This window comes from Mastigoproctus giganteus, chromosome 1 (assembly GCF_048544385.1).
Source record: "Mastigoproctus giganteus isolate SK-2022 chromosome 1, ASM4854438v1, whole genome shotgun sequence".
Classification (NCBI taxonomy): Eukaryota; Metazoa; Arthropoda; class Arachnida; order Uropygi; family Thelyphonidae; genus Mastigoproctus; species Mastigoproctus giganteus.
The window spans coordinates 99351128-99377282 of NC_143575.1; the positions used below are offsets into that span (position 1 = coordinate 99351128).

The following is a 26155-nucleotide window of genomic DNA, read 5'->3' on the forward strand; positions in this document are numbered from 1 at the left end:
TATGTATTGTTTGAACATTCATTAGTACTATAATTGTTACTGTAACTACTTGGGCAAACATTCCCTGAGCAATAGGGTACTCTTTCTTACAGCAAGATGCTGATAAAATGAAAAATAGCATTTGCAGTCTGAGCAATTGATACAACAGAGTATGCAAATTTATAGGTCTGAAGTTTGATTCCTATCACAGATCAGAGGAATTCACCACAAAGGTTTTCATTTAGCTGTAGTTAGCTATCCTCAGATGTAGGAGTCTCCTCCTCAAAACCAATTTTTGCTGCAGCATATTTCTTATAGATGATATACTGCTCTTTAACCTGGCATTTCTCATGCAGGACTAGGCTTTTCAAAAAATACCATGTATTCTGGCATAAGTCAACCTTTCAAGTGCTAAAAAATAGTCTAAAATTTTAAGGGAGACTTATATGTTGAGTTAAAGGGCTAGAAAGGCATGAATTAATACCAATATATTTATTGGTATTCATTTTTATATATATTTCTCACAAATATACATTGTCACTCACCTCTTAAAGAAAAACATTTGTTTAGCTTTTTCATCACACAAAAACTATTTATAGAATTTGTCAGATGTTATGTTTTCGGGTTTACTTTGACTTCTCAAAAATAACTTTCACATTGCCAATTTATATTAGCAAATGTGCTTCCATACCAAGGCACTGTTTACAGAAAAATCAATTAGCAGTAGAATTCCAAACAGACAAGTCTGTTACATAATGAAAGCCTCAGCTTCAACAAGCAATGTCACGTATGCCTGTAGGCTTACGTGACATTGCTTGTTGAAGGTTTGGTTTTGTGACCTGCTTCATAAGAGTACTGTACTGCTTTCTTTACAGTTTACTGTGCAGTAATAAATTGTATAAGGCCACACCTTGAGTACTGCATACAGATCTGGAAGCCTCATTTTAGGAAGGATGTAGAGCTGCTGGAATGAGTACAGAGAAGGACAGCGAGATTGGTGAGGGGAACAAAGGGTTGCTCTTACCAAGAAAGACTTAAGTTTTGCAACTTGGAGACCAGGCACCTGCGAGGTGATCTGACTGAAGTGTTATAATGCCTTGAATGGTTTGAGCAAGCCCAATGCTGATGGGATTCTTCCTGTTACTTAGATTACACACTTGAGAGGGCATAAATTCAAATTGAGGAAAGACAGTTGTAGAAGTGCAGAAATTTGCCTTTAGCCAGTGGGCAGTTGATTGCTGGAACAAACTTCCATTAGTCTTTGTGGAAGTTGATAGTTCAAATAAATTCAAGGAAGAACTTGGCAAACATTTGTCAAGTAAAATTGGGTGAAATGGGAAGGGTTTTTTTTTTTTTTTTTGGCTGATACTGTTATAAGCTTGCTTTCTTGCATTATATGCCTTTGCTAATGCTAATGTCAAAATGTGCTTTTAAAAGAAAGAATATAAATAATTTAATTAAAAAGTAGACAGTTACTCTTACTGTGCAGTTCTTTCACAATGTAATATGATTGTAAAGAAGGACATGGCAAATATGACTAAGGATGAATTTTCAGGAGAGAAACTAAGGGTTGACTTATATACCAGAATAAACAGCAATTGCTGCATATTAACCATTAATTAATGATTAAAAATCTTAATTTTTTTATGACTGCCTAAATATAGTCAAACTTTTATTTGAGAAGTTTTGGAAGTAAATATTTATTGATTAATTGGATTTGTAAGCACAAAGGGACTTTGTCAATGCCTCCACAAAGGACCATAGCTTCTGCCAAGTCACTGCTAGCTAAGTTGACAGAGACATCCACTACAGAAATTTGATACTCTATTTTATGTTTAATTGTCACACAGAATAGGTGTTTTGTTTTTATTATTTTACTATTGATGTAAAAATGTTTCATATTTTAATAATAATTGTTTATTGCTTTATTTATTTGACAAAAGACATTAAATAGTTGGGAATGTGTAAATTTAAATTTTTACACTCTTAATGGTTTTTTTGCATTGGAAAATAAAAATTACTGTTAGTTTCAAATTACTGTTATATTTTTTTATTTTAGACAGATATAACAAAAATTTCTTTTATTGAACATAAAAATTTAGACATCGAGCATCTTGAAAGGGTTGAAAGATGGGTAACTCACCTGCTGAGATTAGGAAAAGGGCATCCATAGGAGGAAAGACTGATTCGTTTCCAAGCTGTAGGTTGCACAGCTTGGAAACCAGGCACCTTAGAGGAGACTTGATTGGGATTGTTTAAGGCTCTGAGAGGCAAAAGTAAAATGAATGATGATGAAATTTTCATGGTTATAAATGATTCTAGAACTAGGGGCCATAAATTCAAATTACAGGGGAAATGTTGTTTAGACTGGATTGCAGGATGTTTTATTTTAGCCAGCGAGTTATAAATTACTGGAATAAGTTACCAACATGGCTAGCAGAGGCTGACAGTGTGGGGAAAGTCAACACTCAGCTGGATTGTTACCTACAAGGCGGGAAATGCATAGGTTGTCTTCCTTTTCTTTTATGATTTATTTTATTTTATTTCATTTTATTATTATTATTTTACTATTTTTAATTTTTTTTTCTTATTTTTGGCTTGTGCATGATAAACCTTAGGCTTCCTTGCACCATATGGCCATTACTAACACAATAACTTGGGTTAAAAAAAAAGGAGAATTTTTAGAAATTTAAATTGTGCATTAAAAAAAATCAAAAAAAATCACATTTAATAAGTATTGCAATCTACTAGTAAAAGATTGAGCATTTGTGTACTTCAAACAGAATTCAAAAAACTAGAAACTTTTTCCAGAAATCAAAAACAAAGTTGGTTGATGTGAAACCCAGCCAATTTAAACAGGGCAAAGGTCAGCACTCCACCATCTGCGTACCTACAACTCTGGGCTGAACATCGACCTATTTACTCTGATTTCTTTTTTTGTCTTCACAGACTCACAGAATTTTTCTCCTTCCTGAAACGAATAGGATTATATGACCACCTCTAACTGTTTTCACAGCAGTCAACACAGGTAGTATGAACCAATTTGATAGGTGCAATATAGCCTAGGTCACCAGTGCACTGAAAACCCCATCAACAATAACAGCATGCCAAAGATAGGAGGAGGTGAAAAAGAGATAGAAAGTCTCAAGGCAGAGCTGAACATATCCTATCAGGAGGCACTGCCTCCTGGTAGGATATGTTGCAGTAGCACCCAAGATAAAATTCTTAGGAGTTTGTATGCAATAATAAATTTACATTTCTATCACATATCTGTCCCCTGCAGACAAAATGCACAAGGGGAGTGAATGTATTATGTGCCATCTCATCTAATAATTGGGGAGCAGACTGCCGCATCTTACAATTCCTGTATTGTGCACTTATCCAATCTAAATTAGATTATGAGTCCCAAGTGTACGCATCTGCTAGAAACAGCATACTTCCACGGCTAGTCCCAGTTCACTACCAAGCCATCTGCATTGCTGCTGGAGCATTCAGAACATCCCTGTCCAGAGTTTACATGTTGAAGCAGCTTAGCCACCTCTGTTGCTTCGACAAAAGCAAATGTTGCTGAACTATACCTTTAAAATGAAATCTCTGCCAGATCACTCTGTGGATTTCTGTTTTTGAACCATGATGGAAGATCTATATAACACTCGTCAGACTGCCTATCATTCCTTTGGTATTCATGTCCAAGAGCTGCTCAGAAAGCTTAATGACATGGTAGACAATGTTGCCCTTCACTAAGGCAGTCCCTTCCACCCTGGCATGCTCACTTTCCTCCATGCAACTTCTCCCTTAATAACAGGGCAAAGGCCAGCACTCCACCACCTGTGTACCTACAACTCTGTGCTACCCATCGATCTATTTACTCTGATTTCTTTCTCTTCTTCAGAAATGAGTCATGTGGATCCACTGTAGTCTTCCCAGATAGCATGGCATCCAAGAATATAGAATAGAATAGAATCTTTAATTGCAGCAATGATAGACATACAATTAGTCCCATCACGGCATTTTCATGGTGGTGCCAGGGGTTAACAAAACATATTTACAAAAGAACTGCACTCCTGGAGAACATATTCTCCAGGAGTGCAGTATATACAATGCAGAGTTGTATGCTATAGGCTAGCCTTGTACCACATTAAAACCAATAATTACCAGAGGTCTATGGTTTACCCAGATTCTTTGAGCACATTACAGTCCTTATCAGTGATGAGATATAATCTTCATCCAGTCCTGTCCAGGGTTCAGCAGAAATCATACTCTTTATGAATCTATATTCTACGTCTGCTTCTCCTGGATCCCAAGCCACATTGGGATCAAGGGAAATGATCTGACAGGTGCTACAGCCAGATTGGCATAATCTCTGGGGAATCATAGCCTGCTGGTTCCCTATACAGACTACAGGCAAGTGATAAAAAAATGCATTACATTCCCAATAGCAATAATCATGGCATGGACAGGTCACAAACAAGTTTTATTAGATAAAGCCTGTGATCCAAACATGGTGGTCTAGTCTGTGCAGGAACTATAGAGTGGAAATTGTTCTTACTCACTTCCACATAGGACATAGTCGTCTTATGCATTCTTTTCCACTGAGGGTGGATGAGACTCCTTTGTGTGAGGACTGCAACACCATTTTAACCATTAGACATATTTTAACCAGCTGTCCATGTTTTAGACATAAACAATGTACATCCTTTACTGCTTTTAGCTATTTGACTGAGTTCTATACACTCAGTCAGATATCAGACAATGTCAGCTGTTTTTAACAATTTAAAATTAATAATTTGTTTAGTTTTATTTAATATATGCTCTTTTAATATAATACATTTAATAGCTATTTACTCATATATATAATTTATACTCTTTTTGACCATTTTCTATTCTTATGCAGTTTATAAATCCTAACTTGACATAGGACCAGTTTTCAAGGTTCATGTAATTTCTTATCACCTTTTTACCATTTAACATTTTTATAACTGTTTCTATCCATTTACTGTTGTTGGCACATTACAGCCTATGTTTCTGATGCACTAATAAACTCTGAACCAAACTTCGCAGAATGAATTCTGTTAATACCATCCACTCATTTTCAAAAAAATGGAAACCTTCCAAATGTTTATTTCCCCCTCCCCTTTTTTGCTTTGGCAACGATATCATACCCACTGGGAACTTTGACATTTGGTGTCTGACTCATATCCATACACCCAGGACTCATTCACCTGTTACAGTTTTTGTTTAAAATGCAGGATCTGAGACAGTAGCTTGCTCAAACAACTCAGAACCTGATTGCACCAAGTGACAATGCATGGAACAAACTTGGCACTCACATGGCTCATGTCCAAATCCTCAGTCAGAATGGCCTGAATTTAATCAAATAAAAGAAACGTTTCCTAAGCAATTCCTCAAATGGTCAGTCATCAGGCTGATTGAATAATGGTAAGACACTAATGATTTGAATGTTTCAGGAAGTTGAATGATAGTTACCTCTTTCTTTATCTTAAAGTGAAAAATTTCCCTTACAAAACCTTTGTAAATTGTTTCCCTCCAATCATAGCATCAGTTTTGTAAACTGTAACAAGCACTTCATGTACTTTTATAGCTGATTTTCCAAAGTTTACAACAGAATTTAATGTTTGCATATTGTTCAAATTTCATCATTTTTCAAGTACACGACAAATCAGAAAACGCTGTTCACTAGATTAACATATAATAAGTTAAAATTTGGTATGCTCAAAAGATGTTGTGATAAGCACTGCTCACACTCTTTTAGCTGTAGTAGTTTGCACCTTCGAGCCCGTCACCACCAAATACGGAGCATGCGGAAAGGTCAGGGAATGACCACCGCACAGGAGCAATATGGCCTTAGTTGCTAATGCTGTTAGAAACCAAATAATAACAAGCTTTGCACCTAGCCTTTTGACCACTTCTTATATACCTAAATTTAAAGAATGAGATGTAAATTTGTTAAAGTTGTTTACTATATCCTTATTTCTAAAACAGTATATGAATTTCACAGTTTTTTCACCGATTATGTATGCATAGCATGTCTTTTTTTTACATCATATGACAAATTATTATACAAGGCACTAACGTTTTAATTTAATGTCTGAATTTACCCTTGTGGCAACGTAGGTGTTGGTTTGAATATTTGCTGTTAAATGGAAAATATTATGCCCATTTGTGACCAGTTTAGTGCCAAATCCAGGTTACTTTTCTGGTATTCTATACACCATTTACAATTTTTGTGTTTTACTAGGATGACAGATATCACAGAACAAATCTGTATTCAGTACTGTTACAAACAGTTTGTTTCTGAAACACACAAAATGCTGAAATGGTATCTGGAGAACAAAAAATAGGCAGAATGAAAACTACTGAGTGGTTGAAAAATAAAAAATGGCTGACCTCTCTTCAAGAAATAGACTAGATCCAACGAGAATGTTACACAAACCAGTTAACCAAACTCATAACGGATAGCATCCTGATCAAGAGAAAAGGGAGATTGTTATTGCCAGAGCACATATTGGTCATACCTACCAAACTTACTGGGAAACACTAAACACATCAGTAAGCAAGCAAGGAGTAAGTACAGTCTGTGAAAATATATAAAGCACATTTCCATGACTGTACTTACCTGGAGGCCCCCAAGTGATCCTAGCAATTTCCAAAGCAATTTGAAAGTGTCTTTTCTCTAAATGACTGATTATAGAGATTTTTAAAGCCTTTACATTACAAAGTTATTTATTTTTGGCTCCTTCTAAATAAAGAAGTAAACTTCCTACCAAGAAAGGAAAGATGCCTTTCTTTTGTATATATAAATACTTCTCTAACATACTAACCTCTTATTGCTTGATCACTGATTGCACTGCTCGTAACGGGGCTGGTAAATCGAATATAAATTCAATATCCAGTGCAAAAAGGAGCACACTTGGACCCCTTAATCTCACTGACCGAACCTATGTGCTTACATGATGAATATGAATCATCTCAACCAAAAGGAATCAAAAAAGAAGATTCTTCACCTGACCTGCCTGCTTTCTTAATTTTTATATTCTTTATCAATGAAATCTCTTAGCAGCTTTTCTCCATTTCTTGTGCAGAAAAGCAGAGGCTGTAGCAGGTCAAATGACTATAGTCAAACAACTTTGCTCAGGAGATCTTGTAGAAATATCTAACCACAATCATTCTAGGCAGTTCCTGAAGCAAATGACCTTTGGAGGCCTTCCCATTTCCCCATCAAGAACTTTAAACACCTCAAAAGGAATCATTTCAGAATGGGACCTCCTTAATTCCCGAGGAATAAATTACTGAAGAACTGGGGCCTCTGTAGCCAGGTGAGCAGGAGCAGCAGTGCGTTGCACATGCTTCTTGATTAGACCGGGGTTCGAGCCTGTGACTACCAAATACGGAGGATGCGGAAAGGTCAGGGAATGACCACCGCATATCCCCGGAGCAATATGGCCTTAGTTGCTACTGCTCCTAAAAACCAAACAACAACTGAAGAATTTTAAGGCACAGTGTCATCAGGGCCAAAAGAATAATGACCAAACAGGATGGTGTCCTTACACACACACACACACACACACACACAAGGAACATTATCCTTACCTTCAACACTCCCTACATCAATTAAAGCTGGCTACCTTTTCTGTAAGATCCGACCATATATTCAAAATCCACTTAGATGCTTTAAATGCCAGAAGTATGGGTATTCTCAAACAGCATGTCAAGGTAAGGCCATTTACCCCTTGTGTGACTCACGAGACTACTCTCAAACTGAAAGTACAGCAGTAACACCAAAGTCTCCCAACTGCCAGGTTACTCACCCGGCATATTCCAGAACTTGTGAATCAAGGAAAATGGGTAAAAAAAATATTAAAGTACAAGGTAAAGAAAAACGTCTCATACCAAGAAGCAAGAAAACAGATATTAAACGTTGTTGCCTTCCAAATCATATTCTAATGCAGTCAAAAACACTAAAGAGTTTTCAACACAGACTGATATTACAATTTCCTCCTTAAATATCTCTTTCTCAGTGGGCCAGACCTTTCATAATGGATGGTGCGACACTGACAGCAACAAAGACCAAGAGTACATCAAATTCTACTAACACAAAGTCAACCAAGCAACACCAAGACAGTGCTCCCGAGTCAGGAATATTAACAAAGATGCAAATCTTACACAGAATAACTAACTGATCAAAGTATGGAAACTGATGAGAAGACAAATAATGAAGATACAGTTCTCCTGCTACATGCTAATGATGAGATGGATATCGGTCATCCAGTATTTCCAAAACAAGAGAAATAATAAATTTCTTTATTGCTGTTAAGTACGGTACAAGTACTAGAAACAATAATACTCATCACAACGGTGTGGCCAGGAGTTTTACATTAAGTCAGAAAAATGATAAATATAAACAGGATCAAGGGAAAACAGACCAATCCACCTAACCTAAACCCAAATAATGCAGAAAATCATTCAGTGGAATTGTAGAGGCCTAAGAAGCAATCTAGATGAATTAAATATTTAATGCACCAACATGATCCTACAAGCATTTGTCTACAGGAAACATATTTATCATCAAATTATGCTCCCCACTTCTCAAGGGCCGACCGGGCTAGCCAGGTGGGTAAAGTGCCTGCCTGGCAGCCCAAAGGTCGCGGGTTCGAATCCCGCCTCGGGCTTGGATCAAAGTACTGCAAAAACCTTGGGAGGTGCACTATGGCCACAGAAGCCGATGCGCCAACAACTACCAAAAAAAAAAAAAAAAAAAAAAAAAAAACTTCTCAAGGTATATGTTATACAGATGTTCTCTATCTCCAGCAAGAGAAGGATTAACAATTTTAGTTCATAAAAATGTATCATCCAAACCTATCCAGTTTTGCATGGTCTAGAAGTAGTAGCAATTCGCATTGTTCTTGGCATTGCTCTCACTTTTTTCTCCATTTATATTCCACCAAATGTTTCATGTTCCATTGCAGAATTTGACAATTTACTAAATCAACTGCCCCACCCTGTATGCCTTCTAGGGTGATCTAAATTCTCATCATCCTTTGTGGGGTTCCCCAAACATGGATCATAGAGGGCATATGATCGAAACTGTACTTGACAACCATCACTTAACATTGCTCAATACCAGTGTGTGTGCGCGCGCGCACACACACACACACACACACACACACACACACACACACAGCCACCTGTCTGCAGGAGCTAGCTCCGTTCTGGACCACTCCATATGTTTCTCGTCCATTTATCTTAACCTTGAGCGGACAGTATTAACTGACCTTCACAACAGTGATTGGCCCTGAGTGACAAGCGATAGGAACCAAGCAATTTTTCTTAAGCGAAATATAAAGTGATCCTTCCAAGTGGTTTTGTTCTGTTTCATTTCTAGCTGCTTTCTTATACTCAGTTCATTGTAAGTGGTTCTGTACTTAGCAGAGATTTTAAGTTAGAACCCAGGAAGGAAAATCACCTTTCTTTTATTAGGATATTTATTCTAAAAAAAAAAAAAAAGACTGTAGTAAAAAAAAAAAAAAACATTTTTTTTTTTACTACAGTCCTAAAACCATTAAAGGCTCTGCAAATGAAATAAGTATTGCTCCAAACAACAATAATTTTCTTTAATTAACAGAATATCCTCCACTAAATTGCTGTCTTATCATCTAAGATAAATTTGTCCTGAGAAAGCACAATCCACATAACTTGAATTGCTGCTACAGTTCAGGTTTATTTTTCCTTTTGGCATTTCACTCAGGCCAAATATGTTAGTTTATTTTACCAGTTCTCCTTTAGTGTTCTGCTACACACACACACACACACAATTTATAATAACAGTTTATGATACTGTTGATTTTCAAATCACTCAGAACATTAAATTGTAATTAAATGAAAATCAAGGGCTCACCAGAATGTCCAATTTAGTTTCCAATGAAAAGCTTTTCTGATAGCTTTTCATCTTCTTCACATTATTGTTAGCACTAGCTGATTCATTTGATCTCTTTGAGGCAATTAAAAAAAAAATAAAGTTGGAACTACTTATGCAATATGCTGAAATCAATTATTTGGACACAAAATGCACATTAAACAAATACCTAAACCAAACGAAACTGAAAACAGCATGGTTGAATGGTGCTACCGAGTACTATGCAGAAGTTTTTATAAATAACACTTCAGTAAACTTCAGCTAATTAGAACCTCAAATCGGGCAGTCCCTTTTCAATAACACTACCAGACGGGGGTGATGTATAATGTATACATTTTTGTAATATGCAAGAAATGATGTAGAGACTGCTTCAACAATGACCATAGTATTTTACAGTTGTGACAGGAAACTTGTGGCAGCACAAAGAGCTACAGAAAATTAAGAGAGATATAAATTACCGAAGGACATGAAAAATGGCTTTTTGGGCATTAACATTGTTAAAAATTTCTCTTTGTCACAAATTGGAAATGCTTTGCAGGATTTCTAGTTTGGCCAGCAATTCAGCTATTTTCTTGTTAATTATGGTATCAGTCAATTTAAATCAAAGAACATCCCTTTGAAGACAAGTACTGTGAATTGTATTTGATTGGAAAATTGAACTGAATAAAAATTTTTTTCGATGGAACATTTCAGCCAGCACCTAATTACTGGAGTAACTCCTCCCAAAGCATGAATAGCACTAATCCTGGGGAGACAAAGCACAACTCTGAGGGAGAGTATCAGAAAATACAGAGCACTATAGCAGAGGACAACTGTATTGAAAAATATGAGATGTTTCCTTATGAAATGTTAAATTTAGATTCACTTGTAAATAACTTTTCTTTAGCTGCCAATTTTTATTTAACTGTGCAAATTTGTTTTACATATTTAAATAAAAACGTAAAATATTTTATTTACATATGCTATTTAAATAAAAAGTAATCTTTATGTGGGATTTCTGTGATGCCAAGAAAAAGTTGCAATATTAAAAGTAAACAAATCTGATTTACATATTTTGAATTTTGAGACTGAGTTTAAGTTTGGTAGTTCTAAAGTTATAACATTGCCAAAGATTCTTGCAAGTCGGGTTTTTTTTTTTTTAACCTAGTTGATAGTGAAATTCATATACATCCCTTTTAGAGTTTACATGCAAGTAATTGAATACATTAAAATAGTTGCTCTATTTTCAGGTCTGTAATGCATCTAAACAAATGATAAATAGATGCAACATTGGGAAAATAATCTTGGTTCCAGAGAAGACAATGCAGCACACTTCCACATGACAGTGTTTTCAACATTAATAGAATATTTTTATGTAAGTGCTCAGAACACAATATATTTTAAAAATAAAAATTTTTAAGCTGTTTTCCAAAGGTGTGTGAATAATTTCTAAGACCAAGAGAAACTGAACTGGCTTGAGCTTTAAATGTTGCAATTAAGGTAGTGTTTTGTATAATTGACTGATGAATTATAATTATCTTAAAAAATAACCATGAAAGATTCACAAGTAACTTTTTTTTCTCTCAGTTCACCTGGTAATATAAAAAATCATGAACTTCAATAAAGTTATTTCTAATAACCATTAATCCAGATTTTTTCTTTCTTTGAATTCTTTCTTCATTTGTCGCAATTTTTCAGCACGATTTTGGTTCTTATTTGATTTAATTTTCAGAATCCTTTCTTTTTGGGCAGTAACACTCATTTCACCATTATAAAGTTCATCCAACTTTGTCTGCAACAGCATTCGTGCTACTTCTCTATTGCGCAAGAGAGATCGATGCTGATGACACTTTATAACTATACCTGTATGAACACAAAAAAAAATATCAATCCCAGCATTTTTTTTCATAAAGGGATGAATGATATTTTATATACAATGGCATAACATTTGCAGTATAAATAAAATGAGTGAAAGCTACGTTTGCTATTTAATTAGCCAATTGACACATGAATATAATTTATAAACAATCGTTCAACCCCAGAAGCAATAGCAAACTGCTCTGTTAGAATTTGTAAAAACTGCTTTCAGCAGACAGAATATTAAGGGAAAGCAAAGCTTAGTAACAATGCTGAAATAGCTAATATTGAAGACAATAAGCAGTACTATTCATGACGAAACAGTTATGCAATCTACATATAAAATACTTTTGCAAACAACTGAGAACTAAAACTGTTAGAAAAAGAGGTTTGATAGCATTTCTCTAAAAAGTAAAGATTCTCTTTATAGATATATTTTTGGTTTTCTTAGACAAGTAGTCTTTAAGTATAATGTCCATTTAAAATAGAATGCTTGTTATTGCTTTCTCTTTCAAACATAAAGTAAATAAATTTATAATATAAATCTATTTACTCCTATACTAGATAATAATATACAGGTGACCCACATATAACATGGTAGTTAGGTTCCTATAAAATCTTGTCTGGTATGAAACTGTGTTATATGAGACTAAGAACCAGTACAAGAAAGGGAGGGGGGGGGGGGGTTGTGTTCCAAAAGCTAACAAAATAATACACCATTTTTTTTATAACTATCAGAAACTTAATTTTTATTAAAAATAGTAATAACTGAACAAACGCCTTACAAACTGCGATACAGATATGTCAGATAATGTACATTCATTTAATTTTCTTCCTCTTCATCGCTGCTAAACACAACAAAACAAGGTTTTCTCTGTTGCAGAATATATTCACCATGTAGATTTTGTGCATTTTTGAAGCTCCCTTTTGAACTTTGTGCTCCTTTCAATTGAAGGATCTGCATCCAAAAAATAAGATTCTAATTGCTCGGCTAAGTTTATGCTTTCCCGTATGCTTTTTATTGTAAAATTTGGAACTTCAGAATTTTCATCTGCACTATCATCTGAATTGATTTGGTTTACCTCCAATGCCATTTCCCCCAAAACCACTTTCCCAGCCTCTTTTTTTCTACCAGTAATTCTTGAACGTCTTCAGTAGTCATGTCATCAAAACCTTCTCTCCTACTGACTTAGCAAGTTGTACTATTACACTGATTCTGTTTTCTGCCAGTTCAACCATATTTCCTGAATGAACTGACTCTGGCCATACATTTTTCCAATACTCAGTTTATGTTGACAGTTGATTTTACTTTGTGTAATAAAGCTATGATTCTGATACAGTCCACAATTGAAAAACGTTTTCATGCCTCCATCATTTCAATAGAGTCGGAATCAATTTTTTCCAAAATCCACTGTAACGATTTTTTGATATAATGAGTTTTAAAGGTAAATTAAAGAAGTTATATTAAGTGGTAGGAATATTACTTCAACATTTGGATGACTTAAATCTTTTGGATGGATTGGAGTGTTATACAATAGTATTAAAACTTAATCTAGATTTTTTTTCCTCAAGTTCAATAGCACAGAACCTAACACGGGGATTTCCCAACAAAATAAAATACGGGGATTTCAAAATATTATTTTATTATTTTTTTTTTTGCATAACGACTACCGAGCCAAAAGCAGGGATTCGCTAAAAAGAATGGAAACATCTAAAAACTATATCCAACATAATAGCAGGGTTTACCCAACATAAAAGCTCAAAAATACCTTGTTATGTGAAGTTTGTCGAAATTCTCTAACTGTGTCAGAGCAAAACCGTGTTGTGTGAGGATTGCCGCAATTTATCAATCGTTTTAGAGTGAAACTATTTGTAGAAGTACCGTGTTATATGGGGGTTGCCTGTACATGATATATATATATATTGGACAAATCAAAAAGAAGTAAACAGTTCCAAAACATTGTAAATTATCATTGGGACATAAGGACAGAAAATCTAAAATTTTCCATGGACCTTACAGGCAGTTGATATGAACCCTATGAATCACTATGTGAAATGTAGAGAAATTCTAACATGTTGTTTCTCTTGCATATGAACTTTCTCAAACAACTTTTAACTCTAGTGAAAAGAAGACAAACTGTTTCATCTGATAGAATTTTTATAAACAGGACAAGTGAATTGTAATACTGTCTTTCATTTCAAATATTGTTAGATTTTGTATTCAATAAAAACTTAATGTAGCTTATAATTACCATTAGCATTAGTAGAGGCATATGATGCAAGAAAGCAAAGCTTATGCAGCATCAGCCAAAAAAAAAAAAAAAAACCCTTTCACTTCACCCCTCCGTTCGTTCGAAATACCTGTCCAGCTGAGCCTTAAATTTATTTAGGCTATCAACTTCCACAACAAGGGATGGAAGTCTGTTCTACCAACCAAAAACCCGCTGGCTAAAGGCAAATTTCCGCACATCTATCCTACATCTGTCTTTCCTCAATTTGAATTTATGCCCTCTCAGGTGATTATTCTAAGCAAGAGGCAGTATCCCATCAGCATTGAGCATGCTCAAACCATTCAAGGCTTTGTACACCTCTATCAGATCACCTCGCCAGTGCCTAGTCTCCAGACACTGTAATTTGCAAAACTTAAGCCTTTCTTCATAAGAGCAATATTTCGTTCTGTTCACTAACCTTGTTGCCCTTCTCTGTACTCGTTCCAGCAGCTCTACATCATTCTTGAAATGAGGCCTCCAGACCTGTATACAGTACTCAAGGTGCGGCCTGACCATTGCCTTATACAAGGGAATAATCACCTCTCTATCCCTGATAGAAAAATTCCCGTATATCATTGATAAGACACCATGAGCTACTCTTGCAGCCCGTCTGCACTGCTCAGAGAACTTCATATCTGCATGCACCAGGTCCTTTTCATTCTCTACCACTGTCAGTGTAGTACCACAGAGTTGATACGTTGCTCTGGGGTTGCTGTTTCCTATATGTAGTACTTTACATTTGTCAATGTTAAACTTCATTTGCCACCTCTCAGCCCATCTGCTCAACCTTTCCAGATCCTGTTGCAGCAGTATAGCATCAGTAGCGTCCTTAACAACCCTGCCAACCTTTGTATCGTCTGCAAACTTGGACATTAAACTTGATATACCATCATCAATATTATTTATAATATACAGAAAACAACAATGGAACCAACACTGAACCATGAGGGACTCCACTAATAACATTAGTCCATGAGGAGAAGGGTCCATTAATTACCACTCTCTGTCTTCTGCCACTCAACCATCCCTTTATCCATAGCAACAATTTGCCACCAATGCCACACTGCTCCAATTTGTGCAGCAGTCTTCCATGTGCAACAGTATCAAAAGCCTTTCTAAGATCCAAATATATAATATCAAAATTATTCCCTGCATCCAGTTCTTTTTGTGACTACATCATAGTATCCAATCAAATTGGTCAGGCAAGACTTCCCCTTAACAAAACGATGCTGTGTCTGAGCTATAACTGAATTCTTGTCAAGATGATCCTGCAGTGCTTCTTTAACCAGTGCTTCCATTAATTTTCCTGGAACAGAAGTAAACTCACAGGTCTATAATTACTTGTGTCAGCCTTTGATCCTCCTTTGTGAATTGGGGTTACATTTGCACATCTCCAGTCTGTGGGTACCTCCTCTGAGTCCAAGGAAGCTCTCATAATTATGGCTAATGGATTGCTTACTTCCTTTGCTGCCTCCTTTAATATAATTGGATAGATCCCATCCACCCCAGGTGCCTTTCTTGTATTTATTTGCTTGCCTAAAGTTGATACAAAACAGTCTTTTCAGATACCTTGTTAGAAAAAGCAGTATTAGTAGTGGCAAATGAGAAGTATTCAAATAAATAATCTTGGAAGCTACTAGTCTTTGTCCCAACTAAGAAATAGTTGTCTTCCATGTCTTGCACATGGAAGACTTTATTGATTATGCATTTTAAATACTTTGCATATATATACAGGGTGTCTCAAAAATAAATGGTATAACTTCAGGAACGAGTTCCTCATATGTAGACAATAAAAATATTTTATATCAACATAGTTCTGGAAATGTGCTTGGTTCCCGAGTTATTAACCAAAATGAGTTCTCTCTCGCAGGTGATTTCCTTCATCACAAGGTACTGACAGAATCTGGTGGTTTTCCATTCCGACCATGTACTCAAATCAGGAGCAAGCAGATATGCACATTATGTACGGCTTGGCGGATGGCAATGCTCTAGAGGCTCGTCGTTTGTATCACAAAAGGTTCCCAGAACGAAGATGTCCAGACAGGAAAACGTTTGAAGGTATCCATCGCCGCCTTTGTGAACATGGGACCTTTACACTTCGTGCTGCCGACAGAGGATGACCAAGGTCTACGACTCCTGAAGTAGAGGAGGATATTTTGGATGTTGTGCATGCCACTCCTGGAATCAGCACACGCAGAATAGCAATGCAACTGGCTGTTCAACATTCGACTATTTGGAGAGTGTTGTGAGAACACCAACTGTAGCTGATGTGGAAACTCTCCACAATCAAATTGTGGCAGGTTGTGAGACAATACGAAACATGTCAGGAATTTGGCATAGTCTTCGCAAGTCCATGAGATGTCGATGTGAGGCCTGTATTCAGGCAGAAGGTGGACATTTTGAACAATTACTATAAGGTGATGTGAACAGTTAAGTGTCATAGACAGACCTTCAAAACTCGGAAACCAAGCATTTCCAGAACTATGTTTGTATAAAATATTTTCATTGTCTACATATGAGGAACTCATTCCTGAAGTTATTCCGTGTATTTTTGAGACACCCTGTATATGTTATTTGAAAGGCATTTTTTGCATAAGTAATTTTACTTATTCAAAAAAATTACTTATTTTACTTATGCAATATGAGGGCAGGAGTGTCTACTGCTATCCTAATTAGCTTCCTAACTTCACCTCCCATTAGTTAAAAAGCCAGACATTGACTGCTAATTGTAACAGCATTCATTTAAAAAAAATATATATATATATATATTTCTTGTCATTCTCAAAATGTGTGAAAAGAATGACAATTGCAGACCTCCATCAACAAAATTAATACATGGGCAAAAACTAATGGATTTAGAATTTTTACAAAAAAAACCACATGTATATATTTTTGCGGAAAATGTAATCTCCATCCAGACCCGAAACTAAAACTGAATAACATTTTTAAAATTAATATTTTTAAAAATTTTAATTTTAAAAAACATAAAACTGTTAGGAATTTTCTGTCTGAAAAAGCCAAATATTCTAAGTCCTCTCAGCAGCAAGGTGGGGAGCAGACCACTGCTCCTTGCTTCAATTGTATAGAGCAATAATAAGATTTAAAACAGATTATGGCACACCCAATGTCTATAACTGAGATAGACCAAGTTCTCTGCACTGGTTGAACCAAGTCTATATAATACCATTCACACTGCCAGAGAAATAGACAGAACACTGGTGTACAGTGAGTATGCTGAATCCCACGAACCCTCATTATCTATGAGAAGCCTACAATTAATGCTGAAATATACATACAAAATAAGGTCCCTGCCAGTGTAGCCAATATTGTTCATACAACAATGGGAAAACATATATTAGGTTCTCCCTTCTATCAATAAACATGAATATACATCTTAAAGAATTCCTACAAAGAAATAATTTCCATTTTCAGTCATGGAACAGGGGGAAATCTCCAGTAGCTGTATTCTGCTTCCACATTCAGTACACTACAGTAATACCCCGACTTACGCGAACTCGGAGTTACGCGGTTCTTGATTTTTTCGTTTGGCAACACTGCCGCCCACTATCTTCAAGGTCGTTTTTCATATGTTATCGATATCCGGTGCGACGGCGGAGATTGAGAGCGAAAGATGAACAAAATTCAACTTTGCTGCTTTTATGTTTTTTATATCAGTGAAGGGGAAACACATTTCACCATAATAACGTAAAAACCAACACAATTCCAGCTATCGATATAATCGCAAATGCAATTAGATCGAGTTTACTACCAGTTTATAACAGATTCCACTAGCAGAAACGCAACTGGATTTTTATTGTTTTATGGTAGTAACCCCTAGAAATGTGAGGTGTTAATAGTGTATCTCTGCCTTTATGGTGTTGTTTATTCAGTTGCTACATGCGCGCAACTTTGTTTATGCGTATCAAGCTTGCTCCTCGTTTTGTAATTGCGCTTTATTCCCTAAAAATTAGTAAAATTAAAAGGTGTGAAAAGGAAGCGTCCTGGTGAAGACATTGCAGATTCAGAGAGAAAAAGGAAAGCAATTATCGATAAACAGAGGCGGACTGGATCAAAAATTCTTACCCGGGAAAATTTATAGTGGCCTCACACTATGGTTTATGGCCAAAATCACACTGGCCCACCGGGGTTTCCCCGGTAAGGCTTATGGCCAGTCCGCCTCTGTCGATAGAGAAAAAATATGAAATTGTGAAACGCTTTGAGCGAAATGAAAGACCATGTGATATTGCACGTGCTACAGGCCTAAATGAAGCAACGGCGAAAAGCACATGACAATTGCAAACTTGACAGGTTGAAAATTGAAAAGGGCTTAAAAATTTTAGAAAACATAGACTCCAACGAAGAACGCGTTATAGCTACAAAGCAAGGAATAAAAAAATTATTAGCTTGCTACGAAGAAATTCTGCGTGAAAAAAAGGAACGCGCTGTCAGACGAATTTGTTAGATTTTATGAAGCCATCGACATCGAAATAACTTCTTTACGTAAGTCATTTGTTTTTTTAATACATATTTTGTATTAATATGTATAAAGAACTGCAATTTTATTAATATTTTTCTTCTAAACTAGTGTTTTTGTTAGTCCTTGGTCCCAATTAAGCAAAATTTATATGTATTTATATGCAAAGTTGTACCCCGACTTACGCGAATTCGACTTACGTGATTTTTGTCGGACCCACCTATCGCGTAACTTCGGGGTATTACTGTACTCATACCAACATATACACAGTTGGCTTAAAAACAGAAAATAAAGTAGGAAATGATGCAATCTTCTCAAATGTCATCCTGACATCCAGCTAACAAATGAGTCGGACCTCTATATAACAAATCCCTTGAATTTGCTCCCTTGAAAAAATTTATTAAACAGAAATTTTGTTATAAAGAAATATTACCTTTACAACAATGAAAAATACTGTAAATTCAGATATATAGTAAACAACGGGAAATAAATCAAAATTAAGTGGGAATGAATAAATTTTCTAACATTTTAAAACAATTAATTTATTAATACATGCATATTAAGAAATGACTACTTACAATAATGCACAATGCTTTAGTATACTTTTAGGAACAATGTAAAATATTTAGTTATTCTTTGTTGCACACTAGATTTTACTGTACATCATTCATTAAAATGTTCACATTTGTTTAAACACTCACAAATATATTTTCTGTTACATTTTCTTCCCACTGAAGACCTCAATGCAAAGTTTCAAATGCTGCCAACATTTCTTGTTTGGAAGGTTTAATATTGCTCTCATTTTCATCCAACTCATCGTTGATATTGTCACTACTTCTTTAAATACGCTTCAAAATGTTGGAGCCACTCGGATATTCAGCTGCTACGACATCATTATCAACTGCTAAAAATTTGTCAAGAGCAATTTCTCCACTGATCAAACCTCACTTGGAACTCTTCCCAAGATTGCTCAATGTCTTGTAGAAGTTCGTCCCTCTCGTCACTGTAAATTAGCATTTTAGCAAAATCTGCTTTTAGGAAACAATTCTTAATCATCGTTTCCATCACATCTTGACTCTACATTTTTGCCAACTCCGATATGCACATCTATTGGTTCCTATTCTCAGTATAATTTTTTTCAGTATGCGCCTTCGTAGTGCATTTTCAAATCCTTAGCGCAATGGCTGTAGTTAAGATGAAGGGAAGAAAACAAGCTTCACACTTGTAAGTTTTGAAATTACCAAGGTGGGCAGGGCAGTTGTTGATGATCAACATGTTTTTCTGTTTTCTTTCTTTCATCTTTCTATCGAAATTTCAAATGCACTACTCAAAAATTTCGCTGTTCAAAGGTTTTTTGTTGTAGTTGTAGTCCAATCTAATGATTTTATTCCTTTGAAACATCGGGGTTGTTTACTTTTGCCTATTACCAAAAGCTTCAGTTTTTCATTACCAGCTATATTTGCAAAAACCAAGAGTGTAATTCTCTCCTTACTATTTTTACCACCTAAACATTTATAACCTTTAAAAGTCAGTGTCTTGTTCTGCAAACATTTAAAAAATAGACATGTTTCATCAATGTTGAAAAAGTCTTTGGGCTCATAGTTTATTCTCATAGTAAATTCCACCATAATTTTTTTCATGTTTCTTTGCAACTCCACTTTCATCAGAAATAGCTTTTTCGAGTAAGCCATGGTTCTCTTTAAATTTGTCCAGTCAACAAGAACTGGCTTGGAATGATTTAAGCCCCAGAAAAGAGGCATACTCCATAGACTTTTCTTTTATTAATGGCCCTGATATTGCACGTTTGGGTCTCGAATCAACTTCATTCACTTAAAAACAGCTTCATCTTCACAAGGGCATAATTTTGCATGTTTCTAACTGGGTCCCATTCCCTCAAACAGTTTTTCAGAATGGTTAACACATTACTGGCAGGAATAGCAAATTTTAAAGCATTTTTTTTTTTAATGTCCCATCTATACTATTAAGCACTTCTACTTTTTCATACTACACTCAAGGATTTCTCTTTTAGATACTGCAAGATTACTTGCAGAGTAGCTAAAACAAAACTGACTTAGGGACCACTTGTAGCTACAGTGAAGGTGAAATTTAATGAAAGTGTGGATGACTCATTTCTTCAAAACAACAGATGAATTTCCAGGATAAAGGAAAATAACTCTCTCCCAATTCTCTAATAGGATGCTTACAGTAGAAAACAGGCTGATTAGAGCCAATGTTTTGTGTCGGGAATATGCCTTAATCTTTGCCAATGGCTGTGGACATATAGGTAGCAGTTGATGAGCATGACCTCGGTACAGTAGTGCATAGGTTGTATATATAAAAAAAAAATATTATTATACTAGGGTCCCCCGTAATTGACTACATATATCCATATATGTTACCAGCTATAGATGCTGCCATTTGATGTTCCACGAGACCCACAGACATTGCAATTAGCCAATGCAGTGTGAACTGGGGAGGGTAAAGGTAAACTGCAGCCATTATCAACCCACTGCAGGATGGAAGCCTCCTCAACAAATGCTGAGGGAAATCGACCATAATCTGCTACATTGGTCCAGTGCGGGTTGGCAGATCGACCGTATTTAGCAGTCAGGGGCTTGAACCCCAGTCTACTCAAAGGCGTGTGCTATTGCACTCCCACTCCTGACCACTCGGCTACGGAGGCTACTATGAACTGGGGAGGAACTTTGTGCCAAGTATGCCCCTGAACTGGACTCACCATGACAATAAGGATGAACAGAGAGTGATGACTGCTGCTGTTTCTGCAACATGGGCTTGCATGCACCTGTGCTGTACCCCCAAATCCCATTCTTCTGGTGGGGGAGGCAGCCATCCCCTGCCTTCCTCAACCTTGCCCGGATGGGGCTTTGTCCCATGCACAACACATCCTGGAAGAGTTCATGCTTGCGTTAGCATTAGCATATGATGCAAGAATGCAAGCTTATACAGAATCAGCCAAAAAAAAAAACCCATTCCCATTTCACCCATCCATTCGCTCCAAAAGCTTGTCCACTTCTTCCCTTAAATTTATTTAAGCAAACTTCCACAACGACAGATGGAAGTTTGTTCCAGAATTAAACTACCTGCTGGCTAAAGGCAAATTTCCACAAATCTATTCGACAACTGTCTTTCCTCAATTTCATTTTATGACCCCTCAAGTTTGTAATCCGAGCAAGAGGAAGAATCCCATCAGCACTGAACTCTCAATCCATTCAACGACTTATACACTTCAATTAGATCATGTTGCTGGTGCCTAGTCTCCAGACGAACTTAAGCTTTTCTTCATAAGAGCGCTCCTTTGTTCCCCTTTTCTGTACCATTCTAGCAACTCTATATCCTTCCTAAAATGAGGCTTCCAGACCTGTATGCAGTTATTGTTATTTTTGGTTTTTAGGAGCATTAGCAACTAAGGCCATATTGCTCCGGGCGGTGGTCATTCCCTGACCTTTCCGCATCCTCCGTATTTGGTGATGGCGGGCTCGAACCCCGGTCTAATCAAGAAGTGTGTGCTACACACTGCTGCTCCTTCCCACCTGGCTACGGAGGCACCTCCTGTATGCAGTACTCAAGGTGTGGCCTGACCATTGTCTTATACAAGGGGATAATCAATTCCTTATCCCTGCTAACAAAATTCCTGTATCATTGACAAGGCCTGTCTTAACTGCTCAGAAAACTTCATATCTGCCTGCACAATTACCCCCCCCCCCTGTCATTTTCATTCTCTACCACTGTCAGTGTAGTACCACAGAGTTGATATGTTACTCTGGGGTTACTGCTTCCATATGTAGTACTTTACATTTGTCAATGTTAAACTTTATTTGGCACCTTTCAGCCCATCTGCTCAAGTTTTCTAGATCCTGTTGCAGCAGTGTACTGTCATTAGTGTCCTTAACAACCCTGTCAATCTTCGTATCGTCTGCAAAACTTTGACATTAAGCTTGATATACCTTCATCAATATCACTGATAAATACTCAAAACAACAATGGGCCCAACACTGTACCTTGGGGGACACCACTAATAACATTAGCCCACGAAGTGCAGTGTCCATTGATTACAACTCTCTGTCTTCCCCCACTCAACCATCCCTTTATCCATACCAGCAATTTGCCTCCAATGCTACACTGCTCCAATTTGTGCAGCAGTCTTCCATGTGCAACAGTATCAAAAGCCTTTCTAAGGTCCAAATATATGATATCAAAATTATTCGTTGCATCCAGTTCTTTTGTGACCAGATCACAGTATTCAATTAAATTGGTCAGACAAGAGTTTTCTTAACAAACCTATGCTGTGTTCAAGCTATAACTGAAGGCTTGTCTAGATGATCCTGCAGTGCTTCTTTTACCAGTGTCTCCATTAATTTCCCCAGACAGAAAAACTAACAGGACTGTAATTAGTTGTGTCACCTTTGATCCATCTTAGTGAATTGCAAATTTTGACATCGCACCTATCTTTTGTTAATGTCATTTATGAAAATGAGAAACAACAGTGATTCAAGGACCAATCATTGAGGGGGGGGGGGCCCACTTCTGACTTAATACCAATCTGAAGAGCATCGATTAATCACAACTTTCTGCCCTGCAGCCACCCAGCAATCCATCTTAGAATCTTACTAGTAATCCCAACCTATTTAAGCTTACACAGAAACCTCTCATGAGGGACAGAATCAAATACTTTACTAAAAATCCAAATAAACTATATTGAAATTGCTTCCTAAATCGAGCTCATGAGTAACTGCATCAAAATAGTCTACTAAGTTAAGCATGATTTACCCTTAACAATGCTACATTGTGTGTCCTTCAGAATTCCATATCCTTCTAAATGATGCTGTTGTTGTTATTTGGTTTTTAGGAGCATTAGCAACAAAGGCCAAATTGCTCTCCGTGGATATGCAGTAGTCATTCCTGACCTTTCCGCATCTTCCGTATTTTGTGGTCATGGGCTCGAACTCCAGTCTAATCAAGAAGCGTGTGCTATGCACTGCTGCTCCTACCCACCTGGCTACAGAGGTGCCAACTCTAAATGATGCACTTTTAATCACTGCCTCTAAGATTTTTCCTACCAGTGAAGTCAGACTAACTAGCCTTTAGTTACCAACTTTGCTCTTAGAATCACCTTTATGTGCTAGTGACACATTGGAGCTTCTCCAAGCTAAAGGGTAAAGTACCTGCCCGGCAACCCAAAGGTCGCGGGTTCGATTCCCGCCTCGGGCTTGGATCAAAGTACTGCAAAAACCTTGGGAGGTGCAATATGGCCACAGAAGCCGATGCGCCAACAACTACCAAATCAAAAAAAATCAAAAAATCCAAGCTAAAGGAATCTCCCAAATCCAAAGATGCCCTCATAATTAACCTCAAAGTTCAATACACTTGCTTGCATTGTCTATCAAAACTACAGGGTATGTGCTATCAACTCTGGGAGCCTTACTTGTCTTTATCCTCAAAGGCTTTTCTAATAAACAGTCACCTGTAATTACAACAAGTAATAATAACAAACAAAACCCAGTCTTTTGAACAATTCCTAGGGGAAGCCTATTTTTGACTTCTCAATTACAGTGTAATAGTAGCTGAGAAGAGCTTACACAGAAAAAAAAAAAAAAAACAGTATATATCACAACTTCACTATCAAATTCACAACAGTACTGATCTGTTTTAGTTGACAAGTGAAGGTCTGTTTCTGCTGTCCATTAGACAGACACTTGGTCAGTTGTTAGCTGACAAATAGTAATAATAGGCAGTGGAACTTTATTAAACTCTAAATGAAAACCCATATTCATAGAAATAGTACTAATTTAAATAATTCCAGTAAACTTGGCTACTGATGTCATTAAAACACCAAAAAATAAATTTCAAAATGATAACAGAAAAAATATAAAATGCAGTAATTTAAAGAAATTTTTTAAGAAAAAAATGCGGTAATTTAGACAAAATAATTATCTTGTTTCACTCAAAAAATAAAAAGATAAATGAAATTTTGCATCACATCCTGCATATCTGAAGCATAAAAATTTTATATTTTTACTACATACCAGTGGGAAGATGCTTCAATACTACACAGTTTTCAGTTTTGTTTACACTCTGTCCTCCTGGACCACTGCCTTTGATAAACTGCTCTTCTAACTCATCTTCATTTATCTCTGGTACCTGAGATCGGTCTATGACATATTTATATCTGACTAACATCAAAACTCCAGTTAAGGCCAAAAATTTTGTGTTCTTCGTTTGACACAAAGCATTTACATATTCATAACTGATGACTGCTGAATGTTTACCAGTGATATGTTGAAGATAATTTTTGTAAAAGCCATTTAACATATGAACTAATGTCATTTATATTTTTCAGATCAACCTTCTTTTCTTCAAAAACATGAACCCTTTCTGAAAATAAAAAAAAAATTCATTTTATGATACTAAAAATCTGTTTTAATTGTAACAGATGGCACATTATATTTAATATAACTATCTAATGTGAACTGGAAAGGGCACATTATACACAGGTGGACAATAATCATAATAAAACAACACTTCACTGCATAGAGATAAAACACTTGTTTTATCTCTATGCAGTGAAAAATAGTAAGGAGATAAAAAGCCTTCCTCTACAATCAGAATAAAGAAATATTTGTATAAACTTAATAAACTATACATTACATGCTCCTACCGTAGAGACTTTATCAATAGTATGAAATTATGATATTTATAACAATGTTATCAAATGATAATATAAGTACAGATTATCATGCCTGACGAATGCTGTGTAGATGTGAGCAGAGTAAACTCAATACAGTGCTTTCAAGGGGACCAGTCTCAAACAGCACCATAAGTGGGGAAATTTTATAGACTGAAACCCCTTTTTTGGAGGTAATTTTTCATCAATATTGTGGTAAATAATATTGATTTTTTTTTTTTTTTTTTTTTTAATGTAAACCCCAAACACGAGAGGTATCAGAACCTATAGTACTTATTACCGTGCTTGGGTTGGAGGTTGAGAAGACGAAAGAAGATATTTGTTGACACTGGACTTGAACTTCTGTAGACTGTAATTTTCAGGAAATATGTATGAAGGAAGGTTGTTCCAGAAAACGGCAGTTGAATGAATAAACGAAGAAGATGAAAAGTTGGTTCTGTGAGTTTGAAGTTGGACAGTAAATGGATGATGGCTGGTGGCAGCACATATTCGGACTGTTTTGAAAGAGAGAGAGAGAGCGGGAATTATAGAAGCCAATTCAGAAGAACAGTGCCCATGGAAGTATCTGAAGAAGAGGCATGCAGCAGAAACAGCACGTCTATGAGACAGTGAGTGGAGAGACTCTGTTAGAGATGAATCATTAATTAACCTAACTACCCTCTTCTGAATGGAATCAAGAAGCCTGAAAGGTTTTGGGGGCACCACCCCAGATGTGGGAACAATATTCCATGGCAGGGCAGATTTGCAATTTGTACAGAGTGAACAGCTGTTTGGAAGAAAAGTAATGCCGAGAGCGAAAGAGAAAACCAAGTTTTTTAGATGCAGAGGAAGCAATATTTGTAATGTGCTTGTGCCAAGAGAGATTAGAAGTCAGGGTAATCCCCAAAAGAGATATCATTTTGCTTAGAAATCGGAGTGTCACTAAAGATAAGCATAGGAGCAGAAGAATCCTTTTTGCG

General features: G+C 36.3%; 2 protein-coding genes across 3 annotated transcripts in view; one reads left to right on the forward strand and one right to left on the reverse strand.

The window, feature by feature from the left end:
• Nucleotides 1-11354, forward strand: part of LOC150091035 (NADPH-dependent quinone oxidoreductase VAT1-like) — a 77861-nt gene extending 66507 nt beyond the window's left edge. For both annotated transcript variants that reach the window (XM_090381351.1, XM_090381359.1), the window contains exon 7: nt 11143-11354. In XM_090381351.1, coding sequence (XP_090237477.1) covers nt 11143-11235 — 93 coding nt within the window. In that variant the 3' untranslated portion in view covers nt 11236-11354. The remainder of the gene's footprint in view (nt 1-11142) is intronic.
• Nucleotides 11355-11534: 180 nt separating this feature from the next.
• LOC150091036 (mitochondrial translation release factor in rescue) overlaps nt 11535-26155 on the reverse strand; it is a 72532-nt gene continuing 57911 nt past the window's right edge. The window contains exons 3-4 of the mRNA XM_090381371.1: nt 24538-24886; nt 11535-11755 (exon numbers count right to left, since the gene is read on the reverse strand). Coding sequence (XP_090237497.1) covers nt 11535-11755; nt 24538-24838 — 522 coding nt within the window. The 5' untranslated portion in view covers nt 24839-24886. The remainder of the gene's footprint in view (nt 11756-24537; nt 24887-26155) is intronic.